Here is a 20,153-nt window from a genome sequence, read left to right as displayed (position 1 = left end):
AAATGTAAATGAAGAGATAACAATGTAAAAGATCAAAAAGTTTTACAAAAAATAAAAATGACCCAATATAATTATCATTGAGACAGTGGAAGGGAACACACAACAAAAAAATCGTTTTAAAGGAAGTATTAGGTTAGATGCACTTAATTACATGATGATTGCCATAAAATAAAACAAGTAAAAGAATTACATGCATCTAACTAAACATTAATTGTTTATCTTCGTAAAACCAAAATATATACAATCTTTTTGACATCGGTAAACAAGTAATGATCCATATTGATCATTCGCATAAACTTATATTTTATTTTTTTGTATAATATTTTACTCAAATTATTGTTCCAATAATATTGATATTATTTTAAAAAATTATTTCTTACATGATTTGGCATACACGTGCAACACACATGTCGAGAAACTAGTTATATTAAAAGTGGGAAGCCCTTAAGATAAAAATTAAATTACTAAAATACCCTTCTAATTAAATATCCTATTAATAAAAATTTAAAAACAACTAATGGAAAATAACCTACGTACCCCTTCATGAAGGGTCGCGAGCCACAAGCAACTAGATGCATAACCCCTTTTAAATGCAATGTTAAAAAAAATTTATATCCATAATATCATCAAGCATCTGTAATCATATTTGTAGAGGGCGTTTTCTTTGTTTGTGTCTATTGATACACAAAAGCGAAGAAATTGAACAAGTATTACAATAATTTTTTTAAACAGTTTCATGTCTAGCACTTCTTCTTCATCTTGTTTCCAATATAAAGGTAACGAGTCAAACGACATGACAATTATATGTCTGTAACATTGCTGATTTTTATCTTACCATAGTTCTCCATTCACATCTTTCTACTTTCTGCATTTTTCTAAATTTATAAATCAAGCAATTCAAAAAGAATTAATTACAAAATATAAATTTAACGACAAAATAATTTATTCTCTTTTTGATTATGATGCATTAGAAAATACTCCCTCCGGTCCAAAATAAGTGATTTTTTGACCTTTTTTTTGTGGTCCAAAATAAGTACTGATTTTTTCAATTCAAGAATGAATTAATTATATTTTTCCTACATTACCCTTGGAGTAATTAATGTTGGAGTATGTGTTAGGAGTGTTTATGTGAAGAGATAGTAAAGGTTAATATGGTCAATTTCATTGCTAATTAATGTTAAAAGGTGAATTTCTTATGTGTGAAAACAACCAAAAAATTACTTATTTTGGACCGGAGGGAGTATTAATATGTGATCAAGGCAGTGATTCAACAAGAACGCTTAGGCTGGAGTCGGTCAGAAAGACTTTAAATTTTTGTGAGTAAATTAATTATCATAAAAAACGCATGTATTGTATCTATAATTAACCCCATTTCGCTTACCAATATAGGAAAAAACAATGAGATGCTTACTACATAAATTTGTTTCGTGTGGTAGAACCCAATTCCTATGGCAATGAGAGCACGATTGAAATTCCTAGAGAGAGTGTTCTTCACTAGAAAAGAATTTCATTTTTGTACTTCTTTGGTTGCATTATAATTGTAGATTTTGTTCTTCTATCTCTAATTTTTTTAACCTAACTTTCACTAGCGTTATAACTCTTTATTTGTATCTTTGTTGCGTATAAAAGTGCTTTAACTTTCTTCCTATTTGTAATGACTAATTTTTCTTACTAATGACAGCTATATAGAGTTATTAGGTACAAAAATATGATGTGATCGCATTACACCTAATACTCTCTTCAAGGTTATATTTTGGGGTATGATCCATTCTAATCATGTTTCGATTGCTTTGAACTCTACTTATATTTTCTTCAACTTTTATAACTTGGCCAAACATTATATTAAATAGTATTTTATGTGATTCTGTATTATTTATTGATAAGCACAATGTGCATGCCGAAGATGTTGAGCGGTCATATTTTACTTGTTTAGATAAACACTAGGTGCCGTTGACCCGTGCTAACACGGGCCCAACAATTTGTGTTACATTATTTTATCTGATAAAATTTAATAATGATAATTAATTTAAATTCTGTATTTAAGTTAGATTTATATTTTTAAATTGTGTTTGGACATAAACTTTACTTAATGAGAAATACTTTTTAAACAAATATTTATTTTTAAATTCTCTATTTCAATCTTTGAAGTTGAAATAACGAATTAGAATTTAACGCGTACCTTATTCCGAAAATAATATTTCAAGTTGAAATCGAAATATTATATGTCCAAATTAATCGAAGTTCCAAAGAGTATTTTCCAATTTCAAGTAAATATTGTCCAGATGCGTACAATAAGTTACAATATCATAATGTTGTATAATAAATAATTAACATATGAAAATATAACTAACTTTAGTAATTCAATATCTTTTGTAGGAAGGTGACACGTCAAGCAAAGTATACAAAAGTACTGACGGCTTTGCTCAAAAGCAAAGCTCCATCACATATTATGCAACACAAACAAAACATTGGACTCATTTTTTTCAATAAAGTAAACTCTTTCCTCCCTTAGAAATCCTACTTAATGAATAAGTTGCTTGCTTTCCTGGTGTATTCATCCCTTACATTTTAACATTGAACATTATTGTTTCCCTTTCTTTATACTTCTTATTCTTCCTTTTTTTTTTTTGCAATCCACTAGACAAGCGCCTAGCGCTAGTTTTTTATTAATAATAAAAAGAAAAATACAACATATAGGAAAAGTACAAATAAGGGGGACAATAGCACCGGTATTGTTACCTATATGCCTCGGCTATATAATCACTCCTCTGCGCCTCGCATTGCCTTATGAAGGCAGCCTCACGTAGAAGATTCATGGTGTAGCTGCCGGCAAAGTCTCATGAGGGCATATAATCTAATAGTCATTTGGATAATTTCCAAAGGCATAGGGCTAAGGCAACATAAAATGGGCTAAACCTTACCTTACTAATCCTAGTGAGTCATACAAAGTCTCGCCTACTAACAAGCATGTAACAAATATGAACTTGAAAGGACCAAATATTCTTTGATCATCATAGAGTTTATAACATACTCTGTGATGATATTACAGATGAGAATACTAAGAAAGTGGTAGAATAAAATGTAGTACCAATTTGATTCTTGTCCCTTCTTTTCCAAACTTGTAAAATCTTCAATGTGTAATTCTTTGTCGTTTTCCTCAACCGTGTTCAAAATGTATTCAAAAATCATCATTTCTTTTTTGAATGGTTAGACCTCGTTGATGTAGTTGGGACAGCCTGCATTTGTTTGGCTACTCTCATTGGAAGTCGCCTAACAATTCCTTCCTCATTCACTTTGCCGTCCCAGCTTTTATCTCTTGTACGAGACTTCTTACTTTGTCCGCTGTGCATAGGTGATAAATCACCTTTTCTTCCTGCCTCTGCCCTACACAGTTAGAAAATTGCATCTTCCTCTCCTTCATATAAGTCTCTCCCCAGATTGTGGAGCATTTTGGACGAAATCAAGTGCCACTAATGCAGATTGTCCCTTTGTATTTGTCACCAATGCAGTAGGGTTTATAGGTTTTGCAGAATTGGAACTCAGTATTGCATCCAAAAACATTCTCTCATCCTCTGACATAACTTGAATGGTTGTAACAATTTGCTTCTGTCCAGATGGCACGATTTGTTGCTGCCCAGCATTTGATGTTGTTGCTCCTTTTCGAACATCAGTAGGAACAATAGCTGGAGTGTTTGGATTAGATGACAAATTGTATTTTGCAGCCATTGCACTTGAACTTCTAGTAGCATCAAAGTTGTGCATAGATGACAAAACTGTTGCGCTTAGTGCACGCTGTTGCCCAGATTTTTCAACCTCTTTGTCAGCTTGTATTGTCGAACTAACACCCTCCAAAGCTGCTACAGTTTGCTGCTGCTTGGATGGTACAAAAGCAGGAACATTTGGACTTAATCCTCTCCTCTTTGGCCCGCTCTCTGTGGAATTAGAAACCTGCTCGCCTTGCACCTTTGCTGCCTCGTTCTTTGATGGAGGAGTTGCTGACTGTTCTTCCTTCTCTTCAGCTCGCTCAGCCCCCGTCTTGCGTTTAACAACAATTGCACTTGTCTCACCTTGTTGATCCATAGAACTAGTCTTCTCATTTATAGAATTTGATTGTGAAAGTGATGCCATACCTTTCTCCACATTTTGGTTGTTTCCAGTAGATATCAATTGCTGCCCTGAGTCACCTCCTTGTTCACCAAAAGACTCCATACATTGTGAAGGTATCTCATAGATCGAGGTATTCAAAGTAACCAATGGTGCCTTGATCTTTGGAGTGGTATGCCTCAAATAGCTACCTGGGATTCCTTTATCATGTTAGCTAATTCCTGACTGGAGAATTGTAGTGTTGGTATAGCTTCACTAGGCATTTGGATATTAAGATCATCAAAATAAACTATTTCTGTCGAACCATGTACTCGGGCACCTATTTCTTTTGAAGTTTGCTGCTGTACTCCACTACCTGAAGAACTAGTTTTTTCAGTTATTGGCCTTGCCTCATCACCAATATGTTGCTTCGTATTCCCAGCCTCCTTCGCATCTTGCTCATGTTCATTCACCAAAGCAATAAATGAATTCGAAACACCAATAGTCTTTGATGATAAAAATTGATTTTGGAGACCTGGAGATTGCTTTTTGCTGGGTGTAGGATTCACCTCTGTCCAGTCATTGCTCTTTGTAGCATAGTTGCTGGGATTTGTAGCCTGCCCAACACCTTTAACACACTCCCCAGGAGTTAAAATTTGCTCATGATCAATAGCTGCTGCTGATGCTGTTACAAAACCAGTAGCAGATTTCTTAAGAGTTTGCTGCACCTCTACACTGTTTGAAGAGTTTGTATGGGTAGCCTTTATGACTGCTTCGTCATCCTTCATCACGGCACTGATTTGATCCTCAACCAATACATCAAATGAGTTTGAAATATTGGTGTTCAATGATGCTGCAGTCATATTTTTGGTAGCATTGGAGTTTCTACTGTTATGTGAGTGATTAACAACTGTCCAGGCTCTATGTTTGGATTTAGCCGATTGATTATTATCTGCTTTTGCAAATTTGCTCATCTCTGCTAGTGCTGCTCTTTGCTGAAGCTGCCCAGGTTCAATAGGAGAAATTCCAGATGAGCCCACAGCATCATACGTCGTAGGCAAAACTGTATTAGCATCTCGATCCACAGTTGTATTCACTGTAGCAGTATACTTCAAATTTGGACATTGAAGATTCTGCCCAGAATTTTCAACAGCTGAAACTACATCAAAACCTGCATTAGGCCTTATTTGATTTCCAGCATCCTGTAACTTCCACATCTGACCACACATTAGTTTGGTCTTCATGCCCAGTTCTTTTTGCCTCGAATCCTTGCACTACACTAGTATATTTCAAAGAAGCTGTAGGTTTCAAAGCTCCAGTATTAGCCTGTACATCTGCAGCTGAATTCACCACCTTAGAAACTGTAGCATCTTCACACTCCAAAGCCTCAACACCTGCATGATCATGCCCCTCAACATTCACAACAATAGCTTTGGACTGGTATTGCTGTCCTTCACATTGTTTAGCTGTATCAGTATCCTTAGAAGCAACCACAGCTGATTCTTTAATCAACTCATCATTCCCCTGTTGCCCAGCAATTTTTGAAGCATCAATCAGTTTTCCACCTACGCCAGTTCCCTGAGACAGAGTCCCCTGCTCAAACCCCTGCTCACTTTCAGCTTGAGCATCTGGAAGTGTAGCCTCTACATTGACAGTCTTTGTACCTGTACAGACTCTTCTATTAGCTGTTACAATTTGTTTTCCATCACCCAGCTGTCCATTATCTCGCCTTGCCTTATTTCTTGTGTCCATCTGAACACTAGCATTAGGAATACCAACAATACCTTCGTTGACAGTACCAGCTTGTTGGCCTCCTTCTGTCTGCAAATTCAACATCTGGTGCTGGTTAACTTCATTAACCTCCAATAAACCTTCCTCCAGAATTTTCCCAGCTCTTTTTGCATTAAAAAAAACTCTAGCATCTCATTTTAACTGCTCAGCACTACTTGAATCAAAATCGGGCAGAAAATCATCATGTTCAGCTCGTTTTTCTGTCGCAACTGCATCATCTTCCTTAGTTTTTCCATTCGACACACGACATGACCTTTCATCATGTCCTTGATGTTTACAATATGTGCAATAACTTGGGAGATTATCATACACAACCTCCTGATAGTGCTCGACATATTTCCCAGAACTTTTGTCGACAATATGAATTTAACTCGTTTAGGATGTTTGTCTTTAAGGTCCAGTAGTACTTTTACCCTTGCGGCACTTGGTCTTGTTCGATTTTGTGTTGCTTTATCCACTGCAAGGGGCTTCCCTACTGCTGAAGCAATTGACAACACTGATTTCATAGCAAAAAAATTGGGCGGCAGCATTGGAAATGAAATCCAGACAGCTGCTTTACTTGTTTCCTCTCTAGGATTAAAACCTATAGTCCATGGAAAGGTTCTAAAGAAGAATTCCTCACCCTTTGCCTTAACTATTCCAGTTGTCCTTGATAAGAACTGAACAAAGTCATCAAACAAATCAAATCTTACCAAGATATGTCTAAATTCCAGTTGCCCGACATTACAATAGCCTTTCACGTCAAATTGCTTTGGTATGATTTGTCGCATCTCTTGAATGTCTGGTTTTCCATATGAAAACTTGAGAATTACAGCTTGGTGCAATCCTTCTTCAATGGTGAATGTATTAACCTCTTCAATAGTGAATTCCACCGTTGGTTCTCCATGAACAATATTCACAGGAATCAAATCGATTTTTGACGAAACTGCGGCAGATTTGTTTCTTTGAAATTGTCCAGCGGATGACTGTTTTGGCTTGGTATTTGGGAGTGTTTCCAGCGTGTTTTGACTTGCCTCTCCCACAGCCAAAGGCTGGGGAGAATTCACAGTAGCCATGGCTGCCCTAAGCGTGCATGAGATCGCCAAACGAGAGAGGAGACCACATCGCGTAAAAGAAAGCTGCCCAGTTCGCTACAGTGCACTTCGCACTTCGCTACAGCGCACAATTGGGGATTGTGCGCAAAGAGTAGATGCTTCATTTGATTTGTGAAATTCCACCACCGGACACTGGAGTTATGGCTCTTGAATAGTGCCGGCGCTACTGGGGAAATATTTTTCTTTCAAAATAGTGGGCTTGATAGGATTCTCTTGATCTTTCTTATTCTTCTCTTAGAATGACTGTCCATCTTTTATGTTTTTTTTAATAGTGAACTGTAGCACATACCATTTATACCTGAGAATTCCCCATATATGGTGCAGTAAAACTCTTATTTACTCATAAAAATAGGTGTATTTTTTAAATTCATATGTTGTAGTTGTGGCATATCAAAGAGGAGTATATAGTTTGGGGTTGATGGTCTACCAAAAGTTTTGATCCCCGAATCGCAAGCCTAGAAAATTGTTGGCACAACAACTATGTGATGCAAGCGAAAAGCTTTTCATCTATAATTTAGCATAATATTGAACAATTCTAAAATCTGGAATTTTGACACCGAAGCTTCACAGAGTAATAGAACATTGTTTCAGTGTGTTTCTCATGCTTAAACAATTATATTGAATTCACTAAATTTAAATTTTGAACCCAACAATTAATGGCAGTAGAAAATGAATATACATGGAAAAGTTCACAAAAATGTCAACAAAAGTGAATTATGAACCTATAACTTCTAAAGTATAATGAGTTTAGTGGTAACAATGTTAAATATTGAGTTCATTTAATTTAAACCCATTAAATTTAAAGTTTGAACTTTGAATCCATCTTTGAGTATCTATGTATTACAAAACTTAATATCAAATCCATCTTTGTGTAGCCATGTATTACAAAACTTAATAACATATTATTCCCATAGTATTTTTTAAGTAATAAAAATTACCCAATATAATAAATTGAAGAAGTCAAATGTATAGGTCGTCAAGCTAAGCACACAATTTTAGGACTTGTTTGGAAGCCTCAGTTACATTAATTTTAAAGTTTGAAACTACACGGAATTTGACACAGAGACTATCTCCAGAAGTCCAAAGCATCATTTGCTTTTTTGGATTGTTTGAAGTTGTTTCTTATTGGTTTAAATTTAAAAATGAGTAGGATCGTATATGGCAGCGTTTGGCACAGTGTAATGGATTTGCAACAAAAAGCAGACCCATTTATTTTCATCGGTTCATGTAATTGAGCTATGTGAAACGTAGCAGACAGTGCTGAACTATGCACTGTAGAATGGGGTCCATTTATGATTTATGAATCTTACGCGTGTTGACTTCCTGTCCACTTAAACGGCTTTTGAAAGCCGATACACAAATTTTGAATTTTCCCTTTTGAATACTCCTACTTGAGAAAATGTCTACTAATAAAGACATTTGACCGTTGACTATGATTAGGTGACAATATTATTGCTGATGTGGCCAATTACATGTTAATCACCGGTATTAAGCGCGTGAATATGATAAATAATTAATTTAAAAAAATAAAAAAGTCATCAAGTCAGATTTAGAGAAAAGCCACTTCAATTCATCGGGTCTGACTATTCTTCAATTTTTAATCATTCAATCTTGCAATTCCAAGCCGTAGAGATTGTTCTCCACACCAATAACTACCTCTCCATCAAAAATTAGGAGATTTCACTATAGAAATCGCCACTTCTGATGACCTGCAACTCTCCGGCAGGCTCCAGTTGGTCGGAGATGGCGTTCCAATGGTCCAAATCGCCCAAGAGCAGTGCTAATCGATTCCTGCTGAGGAGGTCACGCCTCCATGCACATATTTTCTTTCTCAAAAAGCATGCAAATATTTTCGATATATTGCCCATTCTCTAATGCTGCACACCACCTACTTCAACAAATTATTAGATAATTTGTATGATAAACTAGATAAGCGATAGCCCGTGCTCATGGCATATTAAATGTCTTTAACATTTTAATAAAATTCGTCACACCATTAACTGGTAAAACTGAAGTTTAGCGACTGGAATTAAAAATGTATGAAAAACTGAAAAAAATTAAAAGGAGTTACAGAAGTACCAAGGAAATCACTAACTAAATAGTGATACATAGCTGGAAACGATGAATGTTTCAAGCATTTATATTGGTCGACTCTCTGTTATCCATGAGGTCGAGGGTGGGAGTGTCTCAGTTACGAGAATTAACGTATTCCCTTGAAGCAACCTTGAGTCGTATTGTTCGCTTAGTTTAATATCCATAACTCTGAACCACGAGCTAAGAAAATTTTCTATACCTGCTATTAGCATATGCAACTCGAGTGTCACAGGAGTATTTTAACCTTTTTCATATTTATCGGATTCCTTTGATTTGTGTTACCAGTTATCACCAATTAGAACCAAGCTAAAAGTTAAAAATTGTAAGACGCCATAATTGAAATAATTGCTAGCTATTAATAGCATTACGATCTAATAAACAAAGAATTGCATAAGTGGGAGCATACAATATGTCCTTGTAAAATTTCAGTCGATTAAAAAATGAAGAATTTCCCCGTTGGTCCTTGAAATAATGAATTGATTGGCATCTCTTAACCTGCAAAGTTCAGGTGAAATGAAAAGGAATTAGAGGCTTCAATGCATTAAACTTATCACAATCATATTCATAAAAAATATGCACGAAAAGTATAATTTGCAGTGGCTTTCTCAGTGATATAGAAGCATGCATGTTTCTTTGAAACCAAATTAATTATGCTTTAAAAGATCGAATCATTCTGTTTCACTTGCCTAAATTGATCAGTGATATTCTCTGTAGTGTGAAGGCTAATGCATTGATCAGGGTAAACGTTAGAAAGCAATTCAGCTCATCCACGGCCATTAAGGCCAAAGTTATCATTATATATCTGATACCGAACTGCCAAGTTCAGTTCATTTACGATATTATTTTATTAAATAATCTGGTTAGTTCGAAAAATAATCTGGTTAATTCGTCTATCAAATTCAACTTCTTAATAATTCAAATCTAGTTTCCCTTTATCATATTGTGCAAAAGATGATTAGGTAGAGAAATAAGTGAACACAACTATTGAAAGCAAAAGGAAGCATTATATGCATTGCTGCTGGAACATACCCGTATTGGTGATAATTAACTGAAGAACATATTCTAGAAGACGATCTAGAATCTCCATTTCCTATGATGCCACATTTGAAGCTTTTTTAAGTAGAGGATGCATTCACGGGATTAAGATTGAGTATCGCACAAAGAACAATTATGAAGTGAAGGAAGAAGAGCTCAATGAAGGCAAAGAGAAAGAACCTTTTAAGGTTGTTGAAGACAACATTCTGGCCAATCTTGCAGTCTATGCCAAAATAATTGTTAAACCTGTCAAGAATTCCAACAAAAGTTGAAGTTTGGTTTGAAATGTTTAAATTCATTTGTATAGTGTACTACTGTGTGCGAGCTCTTTCCAAGCTATCATTGAAAGAATCTCAATAAAGAACTTCAATAAAGAGATAACAAGATTCGCTTATCAAATACCTATGCCAAAACTAATGAAAATGTTACTCAAGACATGGATGATGTGTGAGGCATAATTACCGAGAATTTTATGACGCTCAAATGTCAATGAAAAAGCTATTAAATGATAAAAGTAATTAACTAAACAAGAGAAATGCATCATCCCCTGACTTAACAATTTTAGGGAAACTCTAAATTTTCATGGAGGCATCTAGAAAAACTTTGTTCTTCAATGAGAAAGAAGCACGTTTCATTTGCCAATTTTGATTTATAATTTATTTTTCTTGGCTAGGCTACACATCATTTCCATCTTTATTATGATTTTCTCGGTTTACAGCATATGCACATATATAAAAAGATTGTTTACATGTCGACAATAACATATATAGTCTGATGGTATCAAAGGTCAAAGATGTCAAATAGATCACCACTACCAAAAATCACGAGGCTGAAAGAGTAGTTCATGAGTAAAAATGGCCCATTCCATTGCTAAGATTTCGATATCTTCCTGAACACAAGCCTGTCAATGTTAGAATAATTCATGAAAAGGACAGAGAGTTATGCTATGATGCATCAATACAACAATTTGGAAGAGATACTCTGTCAAATTTCTGAAGACAAATCTCTTCAAGGTACAAAAGAGCCTCTCAAAATTTGCTGTAGAAGGTGGCAATGAATGTTCTACATTACAAATCCTAGTGCCAAGAATTTTGACGTGTTGTATATCCAGTCTCATAAATGGAATGAACCAATAGAGTTGTCAAAAACAGATCCAAATAGGCCAATGATCAAAATATATGCTAAGACGCATTTAGATTTGGTTCCAAATTATGAATCTACATCTCCGCATCAAGTGTACAACATAAGCAACATCAGAAACGTCAGTAAGAGTTATAAGAATGCTCAGAAGCACAAAAATACAATACACCAAGTAAGATATAGTATAAACATCAAACTAAGCAATGGTCCCAATATGGATTAAAAACACATACTAATTATTCATAAGCCACGTAATGTATGCGAGCCCCATTGCATTACCTCAACTTCATTAAATAACTCAGAGTTAATATAAGAGAGAAAACTTGCTAACTGAATATGGAAAGGGATGTCTGCACTCTTTCATGTGCTATTAGTCCAGTCTAACTTCTATCAATACTAAATGACACTCATAGCCTGTTTGGCCAAGCTTTTTTTTGGCCAAAAGTGCTCTTTTTGGCCAAAAGTGATTTTGGCCAAAAAATGAGGTGTTTGGCCAAACTTTTGGAAGGAAAAAAAGCGCTTTTGAGGAGAAGCAGAAACAGTTTTGGAGAAGCAGAAAAAAGTAGTTTCTCTCCAAAAGCACTTTTTTGAAAAGCACTTTTGAGAAAAATACACTTAGAAGCAGTTTTCAAAAGCTTGGCCAAACACTAATTACTGCTCAAAAGTGCTTTTCAAATTAATTAGCCAAACACAAACTGCTTCTCACCAAAAGCACTTTTTAAAAAAGTACTTTTGAGAAAAGTACTTCTCAAAATAAGCTGATTTTAGAAGCTTGGCCAATGAGGCTATAACACCGTATGGCTTGCCTCTACATAAACAGCTTTTCAAACATAATTGAATACTGGAACATGCATGAGAAAGTGAAATTTTAGTTCAGGAAAAAGAGGCAATAGAACATGCAAATACAAAAACAGCAAACAAGAAAATCAGTTTCTTTTACATGAAAGAATATGAGAGCTTGATTTTGAATATGTTGGCTAGGTCCTAGGCTCCTAGCTCAAGGACCTATATGACTTCTACAACTCAAGAGAAAACATGTCAAAAAAAGATCCTACAACCGTTATCTGCTATTCCTCCTCCCAAAGGATCTGCACATTTTTTAGCCCTTAGCTTATTCTTTTATCAACATCCTTAAGCTAATTTTATTGAAGGAATTTATAATACTTAGTAAAAGGAGTAGATCTTACCTCCGTAAAATGTTCAGACACCAAAGATGAAAGGATAAGCTATCTTATATTAAGTTATTAACATCTGTGATATTAACTCAGCAAGCAGATAGAAATAAGGCTAATGCTATCCTCAATCTCCTCCTCTGCTAATGCTATGACAATAAAATTTTACGATGCAAATTTTCAAATGCTTGTCCTCAAACTTAAAATCATAAGCAAGCATGAGGGTTGCATTTGCAAATCACATACCCTTCCTAGGAAGTAGGAACTAAGCCCGATTTTAGTACTCGACTACAATAAGAAATGAATTTTCTACTCACACTTTGAAATACTATACAAACACAGCAATAGAAAATTAACACTACAGAGAGTAAAATAACTATAATAGAGAAGAGAAAATGAACAAAAATAAAGTATTATTAATAAATAAGTACAACAAATAAGGCTGGAGAAAGATAAAAATGTACCCCATTTTTTAAGTATAATTTATTTTTAATACATTTGAAATCTTTGATTCTAAATAAATTCAATTTTTTCGGCCGACATTTCGAATGTGTGCCTAGAATTGGATATTTCCAATGTCTTAGCATCCTTATTTTTTATATCAGTTTCTATTTGCTCCAAGTTTTTAACACTTGGAATGCGGAAATTCATCATTATAAACTAATAGAAAAAGTACCACCTCCGGTGAAGAGCTCCTGGCTTTGCGCCAAAGAGTCATGAATTCGTTCGCTTATGTATATCATGAATTTGTTCGCAATATAATAGAATTTAAAGGGACATTTTTTGAAATTCAAAAAAAAAAAAAAAGGAAGGGGAAAGCAAATGAAATTACTACCATGAAAAATAGAATGATACCAGCCATGAATTTGGGAAGACCGAAGAGAACCAAAAAATCAAGGAGAAAACAAGAAGAACGGATAAGATCTGGACAAAAATTGACAGATGATCAGACGTGAAGTTATAACGTAACCACCGAAGACGAATATTAAAGCAAAAATTAAAGATTCCCTTACCTGAAATTGAGAGACCCAGCTAGAAGATCAATGTAAATGAAAGAGGAGTAGCAGGTCCAAGTGTGAAGATGCAGAAAATACGTTTCGAAAGCAGAGGAGGGTTCTAGAATTGTGTAGGAATACGTATAAAAAATAAAATAAAATGGCATAGTAGAATGACAAATTCGCCCTTGGTCGACCATTCTTAGCTTTTCTATATAAACTAGTAAAGACTGGCCCATGCCCAATCACTATATTGCAGATTTGATTTTTTTTTTTTTTGTTATTCATTCAAATTTTTGGTGATCTAAGTTGTATGATATTTTACTGTAACTTCAAAAATACAATATTTGTTCCTACTCATTCTAGTTAAAAAGTGTTTTGGACTCTTGTATTTCTTTTAGAGTAGTTTTATCTTTTATTGGTGGCATAATAACAAATCATGGGGTTGTATTTTCGTAATTGAAGAACGTTTTTAGCTTCCCTTTTGTCACAAAATTGTCCAACTTGGGTATTCACTTCACTCAATTTATAAAATTAAAAAAAATGATTAAATCCTATGTTTCTGTTCCGCGTTCCTGCATTATTAATAATAGAATGGGCCATGGTGTCTATTTGAATTCATTTATCGCATAATTTTATAAGTTTGAACAGGTTAATTTGTAAGAAAACAAGTTTGATATGAAATGAATGGATAGCAAATAGAACACATTGTTAATTTTTAGTTTGTAAAAGAGTTTTGAATTAGGTATCATTATAAATTTTAAAAATATATTAAGATTTTTGAACAATATTATTTGAAAAAGTACTTTATAGAGTAGAAGTTTGTGTTAGGCTTTAATTAAAAAATATTTTCTTAATATTATAGTAACAATATATGGTTGGCCAAGATTTCAGGAAATTTTATCCCTATTCATTAGAAATCAACAAAGTCCTTTACAATCTAAATTATGCAGTACATTTAAAATATGATTATAATTAAACCAAAAGGAGAAAGAATGGCTGCTTAGCAACTACAATAAGCTAAAAAGGAAAAACGGTCAGACAAAATAATCCAAAAAACAATTGAAAGCAACTCATTGGTTATTCTAAAAAAAATAGCGATTTGGAAATGAAATTACAATCTCTCTCACAAAATAATTAATTTTTTTGTATAACCTGATATGGTAGCGCCTACCAAGTAAGATCGGCGTCATTCTATACCCATTCGTCGAACCCAAATTAAAAATATATAGTAGTACAATAATGTTTTTCTATCCCAAAAATATACCATCTAGGCAATGCCATAATTGATAAGTCAGGCGTAAATTAATTTATTTTTTCCAAAAATTATATATTTAGATATTATTTAAAAAGGTAAAATAATTTCAAAAAATTTCAATTCGGCATAATTAAGATCTATATAAAATTTATCTCTTAAGCATCTGATGTCATTATTGCTTTTTACCAGAAGCAGTACCATTTTTTGGATAAACTATCTACAATTTTTTAGTGGGAGAAAATAACAAACAATACAAAGTCATAGGAATTGTGAAAGAAGATATGTGCAGTTACAATGGATCAATTTAATTTTAGCTAACCAATTTACTGCTCCAATTATAAGTGCTACTATTACTGTTAAAACATATTTTGAATGAATTTTTTATTTTCAGGTATATCAATGTCAATTTACTAGTACTCAACAACAACAATAACAACCACCCACTGTAATTTCATAAGTGGGGTCTGGGGATGATAAGATATACGCAGCTTTACCCCTATTCTGAACAGGCAAATATACTGTTTCTGATAGACCCTCGGCAAAGATACTTTTACTAATGCTTTAGAGATCTATAAAATTAATGAAAAGCTCTATAAAATAAAATAAATCAGTAAAATGATATGTAAAGGTCTAGTAAGGATCCGATACAATTAATTCAGAGAGGAAAGATGGGTTACAATGTTTTCATAATTAAAACATAAAAAGGCTGACACTGAATAATTAAATTAAATAAAAATTAACATGCTTAATAATCGTAGAATACATATTTAATATTTAAATTAGATAAATTTTAGCTTAAGGAAAGTCTGCTGTTACTTCTATTTTACCGGGAAATAGAATTTCACTTTTCTAAGAATTACTGTATAACTTTACACTGTCAAAGGATCAAACAACCTTGGACAAGCAAAATTGACTGAAGAAAAGTGCAAGTAAAACATTCATGTTTTTTAGCCCAAAAAAAAAAAGAACACAAAAAGAAGGAACGGAAAATGTTGCTGTACGTGTACTTCAACATGAATCAGAACCATGCACTTTTTGAACAGTCAAATTGTTCTCAAAGTTTGTTATATTTACTCAAATACCAGTGGCAACTGAAGCAATAAAGAGATTATTCAGGGGCATAAGAATTCTTCAAAAAAAAAAAACGGCGCTGCCAAAGTAACTGTGAAATTCCAGAAATATCCTTATGCCAGGGAGCCATGTTGACCATGAGCTGCCTGGTTATTCCCACTTATAGTGTTATATATCTATATAAAAATAAAATAAAGAAACTTAACATCTCATTCTTCATGCATTGATATGCTAAATAAATGAGGCCACCTACAAAATGACGCACCAATTTATTTATTTTTTAATATTAAATAACATGGTAAAGAAAAGACACTATACAAAGTTATAGGTTCGACTATGTATTTTAGAAGATTAGAATCAACTAATAAAGTTAAAAGACGTTGTAGAAGGAACTATTAATGTCCTTGAGGAGGATCCAATTGCAGGTTTTTCAAAGGATCAACTCCATGAGAAAAGTTTAAATAATTTTTCAAAGTTGCTAATACCACTTCACTTATTTGGTCAACCACTTTTATGTATGAACTATCTTCAAAGTAACTTGATTCTGATTGAAATGAGAAATTGATTTCCAATATGGACAACTTCGGAATTCAACGGGAGTATTCATCTCAAACAAGCTAAGAGAGGTTTTATGTACATACTCTCTTTTTTCTCTGCCTGATTTAGTTGCTACCTTTAAAAAGGTATGTCAGAGCCAACAGGATCTTTTAAGTGGTCCTTTCATCAGACCAAAGCATCAAACTTGTAGACCTCCTGAATATCTAAGGACGGAAGAGCAACTGATATAGTTCTTCTAAATGGGAAAATATGAATCCTTAATTATCTCCACAATGAAAACAAAAATCCATGAAATATGAAAAACAAGTAATAGTTGTACCTATTTACAGTAAAGTAACTGTAGACTACAATGTATGTTCACAATTGAAACACAAATTCACTTATAAAAAAATTTCCGAAGTAGGCAATAGAAGTTGCTAATTACACTCTCGAGTAGCAAAAAACACAAGTCTCCTAACAGAGATTCTGAAATAAAAATAGCTGATACTATAAGATTTGATAAGAGTGTTTAATTTTGAACTGATTAGTTGGTACCAGATGACAAATTTTATCAAAAAGACATAGTAGATGTGTGGAAATCAAGAATATTACCAAATATTATCAAAAAGACATAGTAGATTAGTGCAAATCAAGAATAGTTACTAACATGTACGTAAAGATGCTATCAAAAAATATTCAAAACAACTGAAAACTAACAGTTATCAACCAAAATTGTGATTACCAACGCTCCAACCAAAATTTAGAGAGCTTGCGGTAAATTTAAATAGAACAAAGATAGATAAACTATCTGTAGATACGAACGAAATAATTCACAGTGAATAATCGAGAAGTGAAGAGAAAAATAGAAGGATATACAGGGGAAGAGATGATAGTGTTCTTATCTCACAAGTCAGGACCAGGTCCTAAGTCCCCCCATCCCCAACTTATCTCTGTTGCATTACCCTTTCTTTTGATTCTCCTACTTATTTCATAGCTATTATATTTCCTGTAATTGTACTAAGAGGCTCGTGTCAGCCACCTCGAGAGCCATTCAAACTCAATTTTCTCAGCCAAGATCCGCATCTGAAGGAACTTCTAGAATATTTTTCTTGTGAACTAATTGGCCAAAAGTATCTTAAGCACATTAAGATCTAACCTGAAACACACACTTTCATTTGATGGAAAAACATCACAGATCATAATATACAGTCCCAAAGTAACTAAAACTACTAAAAAAGCAAAAGTTCTCATTTTTTTGCCAATAATTCTCTCAACACTCAAAGATTACAGTAATGTTTACTCAAGATCAGAATTGAAAGAACCTAACAAAAGCAACAGTTTCAAAGAACCTCAAGAATCAACCAAAAACAAAGATCCAAAAAGAAAAAAGTTCAAATTTTGAAGAAATAGGTTTGTCAAATTGTTCACAAGAACTACATCAAAAACTAATTTTGTAAAGGTAAACCACACGTTTAAATCACTTTGACGGTGTGAGTTAAGATTTGTTGAAACAACATATTAAATAAACTTAGATCAATCGTAGTTTCTTTCGGGCAATTTCGCAAACACTTCTAATACAAACCCAAGTTCAAACATGAGAAGCAAACATTGTTCAGATTAAAAATCAACTGAATCTTAAATCTAAATAACGGTGATATCATACCTTTACTGTATATGATCCAAATAGCAAAAACTTGGAAGAGAAAGACGGAGCAAAGAAGAGGAGGAACTTGAAAAATCATCAAAGATTTGCACAAACAAAACAGAAGAAGCCGAGAATAATTTCACAGAGGAAGTTCATAAGCAATCCAAATTTTTGCTAGGTAACTACGTGTCAAACCTGGAAGAAAGCTGGCAGCACGCGTCGAACTATAATGTTGGGTATTTTGATTAAATTATGATTAAACCCTTCTCACCCGCTTTCTAATCGGATGCTGCTCTTTTGTTTAACCAGATGCAGCTCATCATTCCCGCTTATTAATAGTAGTAATATGCAACTAATTACCGAGTCCATTAATGCTCATTCAACATCAGAAATTATTTACTAAAATCGTCGTTCTTTCGTTTGTAGCAATAAAGTCACTTAACTGTGTCTATAGCACTCAAAAGGTCATTCAACGGGATTTCTCAAACTTTTAATTGCCAAAATACTGATTTTACTCTCTAAATTATCAATTACCTATAGAATAAATATATTTTAATAATAAATTGAAAAATAAAACAGTATTTATGCATATATAATATTGGAATAATAAAATATTGAGCATAGTAAAAAAATTAATTAGAAAAAATTGTTCGTAATAATAATTTTAGTATTAACAACAAAAATTCAAAAATTTATTTACACGATTCAGAATGAAAGAAAATAAAGGTTGTAAAATATATATTCCATGCAAGGAGGTGTGAGCGACTGGTTGTAGTGGGCATGCAGAGAGGTAGAGGAAGACCTAAGAAGTATTGGGGAGAGGTGATCAGACAGGACATGGCGCGACTTAGGATTACTGAGGACATGACCCTTGATAGGGAATTATGGAGGTCGAGCATTAAGGTTGTAGGTTAGGGGAGAGTGTGAATATTTCTACAGCACAATAGAGGGAGACTATCTAGTTAGGAGTTAGACTAGGAATGTCATTGGTCGTCTATTGATGCAGGGCTTTACCTTCTAGTTGTATTATACTAGCCATCTATTTCGTATTTCGTATTTCGTATCCTGTATTTCATATTTCATATCTCTTATATATTGTTGTTATTTTTATTACGCATTTTTATGGTACTAATATATCATCTCCTATTGCTTTTTTGAGCCGAGGGTCTCCTGGAAACAGCCTCTCTACCTTTCGGGGTAGGGGTAAGGTCTGCGTACATATTACCCTCCCCAGACCCCACTTGTGGGATTATACTGGGTCGTTGTTATTGTTGTTGTTGTTGTAAGTCCATAATGTAGTATAAAAGAGAAAAAAATCATAATACTTAAAAAGCAAAAAAGAAAGAAGAAGATAAAAGTTGATAATTTAGAGGGTAATAAAATAGGTATTTTAGTATTTGACAATCAAAAGTTTGAGAAATCTGGTTGTTTGACCTTCTGAGTGCTATATATGAGCATAGTTAAGTTACTTTTCTGTTACAAACAAAAGAAAGAAGACTTTATTAGATAATTTCGAATAGCTAAGTGGCCATTTAAGTAATGGACTCGCTAATTACCATAAAAACATCATCAAAATATAGTTCATGCCTTATCTATTGTACACTCAAAATAAAGTATAATAATAAAGTCCATTGTATATGTATGTCTGCGTGAATATATGTACATAATGTTTACTTATACCAAAAAAATAATAATATGTACGTATGATACTTTATTTGTGACAAAATATTTATATTCCCTTTTAGATTGAAGAAAAAAAATTATTTGGAATAGCATAATAAAGGATTAAATTGTATTGATTCAAATAATAAAAGATGTGTCATTTCAAAAAATGCGATCGAAAAAGCATAATATAAATTGGTTATTAAGGCTTAATATCAGCAAAATACGGAAATGGAGATATGTTTAATGCCATACCTTATGGATTGAATTTCTTTGTTTTATTACATTTTTAGAAAATATTAGGTCTTACTATCAATTGTACAATATTTTTTTTATGTGAAATTTAAGAGACATTACTTACATCTAATTATCATCAAATACTTAATTATAAGTTGCAAAAAGTTCTAAATGCATCTTTTGTATTAAGAAGTTTCATTCTGAGCTTTCAGTATATATTTTATTTCTCGAGGGAATATATCAAATTAAACCAGTATTTGTAATTGGAAGATATATATTTCACAAAAATATCCGAGCATTTAATAATATCTTTGGTTTAATTTTACCTTTTTCAAATAA

At 33.3% G+C, this 20,153-nt stretch overlaps 1 protein-coding gene across 20 annotated transcripts; it reads right to left on the bottom strand.

Annotated features, from left to right (window-relative positions):
- Positions 1 to 9,398: 9,398 nt before the first annotated feature.
- LOC107829457 (uncharacterized) lies at positions 9,399 to 14,181 on the bottom strand. 20 transcript variants are annotated; one of them, XR_012695771.1, is made up of 5 exons: positions 13,423 to 13,588; positions 10,913 to 13,333; positions 10,278 to 10,343; positions 10,092 to 10,152; positions 9,399 to 9,557 (listed from the first exon to the last, which is right to left on the bottom strand). XR_012695771.1 is itself a non-coding variant. In XM_075223359.1 (5 exons), the coding sequence occupies exons 2-5, from the start codon at positions 13,269 to 13,271 to the stop codon at positions 9,488 to 9,490; spliced, it is 249 nt and encodes an 82-aa protein (XP_075079460.1). In that variant the 5' UTR covers positions 13,272 to 13,333; positions 13,423 to 13,751; the 3' UTR covers positions 9,399 to 9,487. The 20 variants fall into 20 exon arrangements, 3 of the variants coding, with proteins under 3 accessions (XP_075079460.1, XP_075079459.1, XP_075079458.1); XR_012695778.1 differs by having other exon boundaries at positions 13,245 to 13,333; positions 13,423 to 13,580; XR_012695780.1 differs by having other exon boundaries at positions 13,265 to 13,333; positions 13,423 to 13,580.
- Positions 14,182 to 20,153: the final 5,972 nt, after the last annotated feature.

This window comes from Nicotiana tabacum, chromosome 10, assembly GCF_000715075.1.
Source record: "Nicotiana tabacum cultivar K326 chromosome 10, ASM71507v2, whole genome shotgun sequence".
In the NCBI taxonomy this organism is placed as follows: domain Eukaryota; kingdom Viridiplantae; phylum Streptophyta; class Magnoliopsida; order Solanales; family Solanaceae; genus Nicotiana; species Nicotiana tabacum.
The sequence above is the reverse complement of the archived record's forward strand: the minus strand, read 5'-3'. Positions and strand labels throughout refer to the sequence as shown.